Here is a 7,273-nt window from a genome sequence, read left to right as displayed (position 1 = left end):
TGTCTCTAGGAAAGCCAAACCTGGAGCAGTGGCCATGGATGCAGAGCAATGCCATTTATTGTCAGTTCAATATATTCAAAGGAAACAGTTTAGTTTGAGAAGTTGTATGTTATATTACCAAAAAAAAAAAAACAAACCCAACCTCTAAGGATTACGTGAAGTCTTTGAGGGGATCATGGGAATGCTTGATCTTCTCAGTCTCCAGCACAAAAAGTCACTCACTGAAAGTCTATCAGGAGCCTTAATTATCTCTATTAACACTACTTGTGTTAATAACACTATAAGCAGTCTGATAACAGGAGCAACAAAATGAAGACTCAAGTCCTTAGTCCAGTTTTTCTCTTACATAAACTTCTGTTCACAAACCTCATTCTGGAGTAAGTTGTATTCAGCACAGAGAAGCTGAAATGTGCCAAGCAAACTTCTGTCAGCATTCAGCATGCTGCAGAAAAGCCCCTGATCTGCTCTCAGCTCCAAGCAGTGGTGAGCATTGCAAGTCCTGGTATTTCAGCATGTCATGCGCCATCACAAAGATGTTTAATGACTGCAGCTGGGATCCTTATCGTACAGCATATGACGTGTCACACCAAGCACTGGTACTCTGACACCCACCAGTGGAGCAGAAGTTGACATACAGTTCTCACCACGGGATTATTTGCAATAGAAGATAGCAAAAACCAACCTTCTAAACTGAATGTGGCATTAAGGACAAGGAAACTCTTCTACCATTAAAATTCCAACTCATCTTCCTGCCCAGTTGGAAGGAAGTATTTAAAGAGCAAACACTTTGCTCAGGCTTTTGCATCTACCTCAGTAAAGGTACCTCCCAATTATTTTTATTCATATTCAACCTCCCCAAATAATTTGTTCCTATTCGTTCTGTGAGTGGTTTGAAGAAACAAGTCTTTTCCATTTTATTACACCTAATTCCCTCTTCCAAGGCTCCTCTGTGGCTGAAGTCACTATTTTTTTTTTCCAGGTAAAAAACTGCAGTCTTTTCGCAGGTGAATCCAACTCCTGAGGAGATGGCACAGACTAGTTTGCAACTAATTTATGCTTAACTCAAAACTACTACAGGAACCTTCTTAGCCACAAGGTTCAAGGCAGACAACAATCCATAACTACTCCAGTTCACAAACATCTTCGATTTCAGGAGAACCAAAGTAATGCAAGGAAGAAACTTGGACCAACGAGTTTATAAAACTATTCTTTTACACAGTTGATTCCGGAAGCTTCACCAGCTGGTATGGGGACAGTGTGATGTAAAACCTGATGATCCCATCCAACTGTAGTGAGCAAGGCATTGTCTGAAGGAGACCACGATAAACCTTTTACAAAGTCTCGATGAGAACGGCTTCTGAACCTGGAAAACAGAGCACTGTTAGCCATGGAGCACTGCTGCTAAGAATTTTTGGCTTGTGCACATCCTAATTGCTAGTTTGCTAGGATAGCATTCCCCACTTTAAGGAGTATTTTCACCTTCCCTTTAGTACATAAACAATTAATGAGGAGACATCAAGACAAACAGCCCCAGTTGAATACACTGCCTGGTACTTACACCTCTGAAAGGTCTGAGTTGAGAACAGCTACTGTACAATCTTCACTGATGGAAGCCAGCAAAGGTGAACTAGAGGGCAGAGAAGAGACCATGGTTAGAACAATTAAATACACAACTAAATTTACAAAAAATGCTTTACTCTGGCATTCAAGTGCATCTATAGCTGCATATTCTACGCCCCTATTTTAGACAGTACCTATGTGCAGAAAATGCAAAGCCCGTAACACGTCGGGCATGCACAATGGAGCTGAGGGCAGAATCAGGATTCTTTGTGTCTACTAGTGCAACTGTTCCACTTTCATCACCTTTTGGAGAAGAGAGAATGAGGTTATCAGCAAAGCTGTCACGTGAATAGAAAGACCTCAATTTGTCTCATGAAAACTGAACAGGAAGAGCACTTCTTACCTAAAGCAAAGATGTCACTTTCCTGTGGATGCCACAGGACTGAGGTAGGGAGGTAATTACAGGCACTGCAAACTGTAAATAAATAAATTGGGGTAAGAGTGAAGAGAGCAGTCCTTATAAAGACATTCCCTACCCTAGCCCAGTTAACGCTGCTACAGCACTACGATCATTATTGAAACGTTGATTTTACTTCTGTGATAGAGCTAGACTTCTTAAGATTTAATGGGCTTCTGTGACCAAGTGGCCAGGCCACTAGACTGAGGGTAGACATAGAGAACTCAGGCATGAAATAGTCTATTTCCCCACACAACTTCATACGTCAGCAGTGACTGCATTCAGAAACGTACCAATTCGAGTAGCTGGTTTGGGGCATCTGGTGTCCCACAGTAATATTCTTTCATCCTATAGATTCAAAGCAAAAAAAGATGTTTACAATTTCCTTCTGGAGCAGAGGCAGGCGTAAACTCAGATTCACTGCAGTACTGTTACCAATTCACATTCAAACCCACATCAGCTCCTCCTGTGTTTAAAGTGATGCTGGCATTAACACCCAGCTCCTTCAGTAACCCCAGGACAGAGCTGGGAATTCCCATGTTTTAACACAAACCTGCACCAACAGCTGGGTGAGCCCATCAGCAACTTATCAGACTGCAACATTGGAACAAAGCATACGTGCACACATTTTATATGACAGGTAGTTTCTCAACAAATGCATTTAAGTGCAAATAATTAAGTTAAATATCATCTTTATCAGGCAGATTCAGATAGAATTAGCTTTACCTCAGCACAGGACAGGAAGATGGTGTCCTTACCAGGACAGGCAGCCACACATGTCACTGCATCGGAGTGAGCTACCAAAAGCACAAAAGGATAAAGAGCATCAAAGACTGTATCTGACATTCCCCTGTGTGCCCAGTGCCTAACTGCACAACACTGAGAAGGGAGCGAGGATCTCTGGAGGCACAGCAGACCAAGAGTAACTTCTATTAAAGGCTATCCAAGCACTTCCTAAACACACTGAGCTGCCAAACCCAAAGAGAGCCGCTGCAGCCACATCCTCACAATGTGCACCAGCTTGAAGAATCCTCTGCAGACCAGAGGTTGGTTACAGAGGGGCAGGAGGAGACGACCAAGCAAGCAAAGCATGGCTCCTGTGACAGCCCAGTGTGAGCTCCCCAGAGCTGTAGTGAGCATCATTCAAAGCTTACTTTATGCATGCAGGTGCAGGGAAGAAAAGAAAGCAGAGAAATTCAAGAATATACTTGGAAATGAGAAGAAACGGGTCCTATAACACAGGTTGTGTAGGGAAAATTGGACAGAGAGGTACGCTTGTGCTAGGAACCGAAGCACCCACGTGTGGGGGCCACAACCTGCAATGCAGCGGGCACTCACCTCTGTAGGAGTGCAGCACAGCCTGCTGCGGGAGGTCCCACACCTTCACACTGCAGGCGAGAGGCATCAGTCAGAGCCTGGCATCACATCCCCGGGGGGGGGGTGAGAAGCGGGGCCGGGAGAGCTCACCTGAAGTCTCTTCCGCCGCTGACCGCCCGCGTGCTGCCCGCCAGGACGTCCACCGCCTCCACCATGTCGTCGTGTTCATATTTGCAGAACTTATTGACGATGAGGGTCTCCTTCTCGTCCAGCTCCCACAGCTCCACGGCGCCTGAGGGGCACAGCGGGGGCCCCGCCTCACCGCGGGCACCGGGACGGGGAGAAGGGAACGGGGATGCGGCCAAGGGGAGGCCGGCGGGAGCGGGCGGGGGGCGACGCCTCACGCTTACCGGAGTCGGAACCAACCAGGATGCCTCTGTCCGCCACCCAGCGCAGGTCGGCCACGCCCGCCTCGGTCTGGACGCCGGCGGTGCAGAAGCCCTCGCTGGGGGCGCGCCGGGGGTCGGCGAATACCCAGATGGAGCCGGCCCAGCAGCGGCCGCTCAGCCCCGAGGCGCCCAGCAGCAGCGCTCCGTCTGCGGGACGTTCAGCCATTCAGCACCCGCGGTGCCGCACCCCGCCGCCTCTCCCGCCCCGCTCCCCGCCGCCCCGTGCCCACGGGCCGCTAACCTGCGCGGTAATGAGCGCGTTCCAGGTGCCGCTCCATGCAGGCGGGCGCGTTAGGCGGGATGTTCCATTCGGGGCCGCCGGCCGCCGCGGCCTCATCTTCCTCCCCGCCTGCTGAGGGCGTCGGAGTCGCGGGGGGCGGCGGCTGCTCGGGCGGCGGCTCCTCCATGGCGGCGGTGGCGCAGCGGGACCGGGACCGGCGGCGTCCCCACGTGCTCCCGCGCCGCGCGCGCGCCGTCTCCTCTCGCGAGAGCGGCCTCCGCGAGAGTCTCGCGAGAGTCTCGCGAGATCCGCCCAGCCGCCATCTCGGTGGTGCGGAGGCGGCCGGCGGTCACCGGGACGAAGGGTCGCTGTGCCGCCATGCTGTCCCGTCTGGTCCTCCGCGCCGGTGAGCGGGCACGGCTCCGTACGGGGAAATGGCGGGCGGGAGCTAGGGGGGAGGGGAGGGTGTGTGAGCTCCGTCCTGACGTGCCCTCTGCCCCTCTCCTCCCGCAGCCCCGGCCGTGCTGAAGGGCCTCCAGGGCCTCCCGCCTCCCGTCTGTGCAGGGTGAGTTCCGCGCTGTCAGGCGGGTTTCTCTCGGCGGTTCTTTCTGCACGCCGTGGAGCTGAACGGAAGCTTTCTCATTGCAGCGTCTTGCACGTCGCGAGGCCGCTTCACACCGCTCAGCACCGCTTGGCTCCTGTGCCTCCGCTGCCGGAGAAAGGAGGAGAGGTCCGGCACGGCCTGATCCCTGAGGAGTTCTTCCAGTTTCTCTATCCTAAAACCGGGGTTACAGGTTAATATTTGTGTTTTGAGATGGCAGCAAATCATCGGTCTTGGAGGGAGGGTTCAGACAGGGTTCAGATAAAAACGTCACTTTGTTTTGGCCTCTTCTTTTGCTTTCCTTAATTCTTAACCTGACTCACGTTTTGATGTGCAGAGAAGTGAAGAACTTTTGTAAGGGTCGAAATTGAACGTTCTCGATTGCTTTCTTCTCAAACTGAGATTCCCCATGAATCAAGCACTTGGGGAACACTTTGTTTCAAGGAATCAGTCATCAAAATCAGTCCCTATTTAATAGGGAGCCTATTTAAGGAGCAAAAAAAGTGTTCTGCAAAGTCTCACCTAATTTGTACTTTATTTCTCATCTAGAAATAGGAGGACTTTGGCCCCCTGATGCCCGGCTCTGGTAGTGCAGCAGCCCCTCCTGGGGGAAGGGGAATTCCAGAAGGGAATTCTGCTCCCTCTGCAGTGAATGTTCCCACAAAACATGTTGTGCCAAAAATGCTGACTGAGCAGTTCCATTTTATTCATGTTGATTGAATGCAGATGCTGTGTTCCTCCCTGTCCAAGAAACAGATTTCACATCTGCCTGGGAGATGGACTGGATGATCTCTAGAGGCCCCTTCCAGACCCTGCAATTCTGTGATTCTGTGATGTGTTTTTAATTTGCATTTAGTTAGGCTTGTTTAGATGTGTCTGTAATTTGTAGCATAAAAAAAGGTAAAGTATTTTGGAAAACACAGCATTGGTCAGCATCCTGCATGTGTTCAACGCATGATATTTAAGGAGAAGAGGAAGAATTTTTACTCTTTAGGTATAATGAGAGGGTGGTTTTGAGGCCTGTGTGGTATTCCTCATGCTAAGTGCATTTGAACAGCTTTACAATAGTCAAGTCAAGGCCTGCAGCAGGCAGTTCTGTGTGAATATGGCTTGAATTTGGGCAGTTCTGTGTGGAGCCAGGAGCTGGATGCTGCTGGTGGTGTCCTTCCCACTGTGCTGTTCTGAAGCTGTCTGATTCTGCCTTTGGTTATGGTAGAAAGGAGTCATAGAATCAAAGAATCACTCAGGATGGAAAAGTCCTCAAGGACCTTATAGTCCAACCATGAACCCAGCCGTAACAGCAGCTAAATCACGTCCCTGAGCACCGCATCCAGATTTCAAACACATCCAGGGCTGGTGACTCCACCACCTCCCTGTGCAGCCCATTCCAGTGCTTCACAACCCTTTCTCTAAAGAAGTTTTTCCTGATATCCAACCTAAACCTCCCCTGATGCAACTCGAGGCCATTTCCCCTCGTCCTGTCACCAGTGAGAAGAGACCAGCCCCGCTCTGCTGCAATCAGGTATTGGAAGAGAGCAGTAATGTCTCCCCTCAGCCTCCTCTTCCCCAGACCAAACAGCCCCAGCTCCTTCAGTCTCTCCTCACAGGCCATATTCTCCAAGCACTTCCCCAGCCTTGCTGCTCTTTGGTCGTGCTGCAGCACCTCAGTGTCCTTTCTGTATGTTTCCTGGATTTAATCTGTTTCCTGGAGTTAATCTATTTGCTTTTAGGTGTTTCACGTCAGTGCAAGCAATGCTGATTTATTTTATTTTTTTTAGGGCCTTACATGTTGGGAACTGGACTCGTGCTTTACTTACTCTCTAAGGAAATCTATGTCATTAACCACGAGACAGTTGCAGCTGCCTGCATATTGACAGTCATCATTTATGCCGTTAAAAAGTACGGTGCTGATGTAGCAGCTTTTGCTGACAAACTTAATGAGGTAAAAATAATAATATTTAATCCAACTTTGCAAAAAAAGCTAAAAATTAATTGGTCTGCTTAAGCAGGCCTGGGCTGTAATAGAATCTGAGCCTACTATTATTGTATCAATGCTACTATGAGGTATGTTTTAGATCTTAGGTTGGTGTTGCTGTGTGGGTTTGAGGGAAAAAAAGTGAAGGAAAAGCAATTTACACCAAAACAAATATTTTATGGCTTTTGATTTTTTTGTACAGTTGGTTGTGAGCAGTAATTGTTGTCATGTCCCAAACCTGGTGCAATCTAGCTGGTGTAGGCATTTCTCAAATTGTAGTGCAGAATTTCAGGAATAATTTGCAGATCTCTTGTTTGCAGCTTGCTTGAATTCTGAATCATTTTTTGTTTCTGCTTTCAGGAGAAAGTTGCTAAAGCTTTAGAGGTGAAAAATGAAGCAATAAAAGCACTGGAAACTGCCATCGAGGAGGAGAAAAAGGAGCAGTGGAGAGTTGAAGGCCGCAGTTACCTCTTTGATGCTAAGAGGGTATGCAGCTCTAGCTGTGCTGCTCACTGTTACTGCTGTTGGCATCACATCCTGTGGGTGCCTCTCAGGTTACTAACAAGTAACAAACCACTGATGAGACATTTGTTGCAGCCGGGGCCAGTTCCACTACCATCTGTTGACTGTGTGTGGGGCTGTGTTCTGACTCTATGTGGGGCTGTGTTCTGACTCTATGTGGGGCTGTGTTCTG

The 7,273-nt window shown here is 48.9% G+C and overlaps 2 protein-coding genes across 2 annotated transcripts in view; one reads left to right on the top strand and one right to left on the bottom strand.

Annotated features, from left to right (window-relative positions):
* Nucleotides 1–39: 39 nt before the first annotated feature.
* Nucleotides 40–4,190, bottom strand: WDR77 (WD repeat domain 77). Its single transcript, XM_042884394.1, has 10 exons — nt 4,025–4,190; nt 3,745–3,930; nt 3,485–3,626; nt 3,356–3,405; nt 2,744–2,814; nt 2,311–2,365; nt 1,964–2,035; nt 1,755–1,863; nt 1,559–1,627; nt 40–1,363 (listed from the first exon to the last, which is right to left on the bottom strand). Exons 1-10 carry the CDS (start codon nt 4,188–4,190, stop codon nt 1,204–1,206), a joined length of 1,080 nt encoding a protein of 359 aa, XP_042740328.1. The 3' UTR covers nt 40–1,203.
* Nucleotides 4,191–4,308: 118 nt separating this feature from the next.
* The window catches only part of ATP5PB (ATP synthase peripheral stalk-membrane subunit b), a 3,986-nt gene continuing 1,021 nt past the window's right edge, over nt 4,309–7,273 (top strand). Inside the window, exons 1-5 of the mRNA XM_042884284.1 lie at nt 4,309–4,409; nt 4,517–4,568; nt 4,652–4,797; nt 6,383–6,546; nt 6,940–7,065. Of these exons, the coding sequence (XP_042740218.1) occupies nt 4,382–4,409; nt 4,517–4,568; nt 4,652–4,797; nt 6,383–6,546; nt 6,940–7,065 (516 nt within the window). The 5' untranslated portion in view covers nt 4,309–4,381. The remainder of the gene's footprint in view (nt 4,410–4,516; nt 4,569–4,651; nt 4,798–6,382; nt 6,547–6,939; nt 7,066–7,273) is intronic.

This window comes from Lagopus leucura, unplaced genomic scaffold (genome assembly GCF_019238085.1).
Source record: "Lagopus leucura isolate 7727_CA_CO unplaced genomic scaffold, USGS_WTPT01 Super-Scaffold_100043, whole genome shotgun sequence".
Taxonomy (NCBI): domain Eukaryota; kingdom Metazoa; phylum Chordata; class Aves; order Galliformes; family Phasianidae; genus Lagopus; species Lagopus leucura.
The sequence above is the reverse complement of the archived record's forward strand: the minus strand, read 5'-3'. Positions and strand labels throughout refer to the sequence as shown.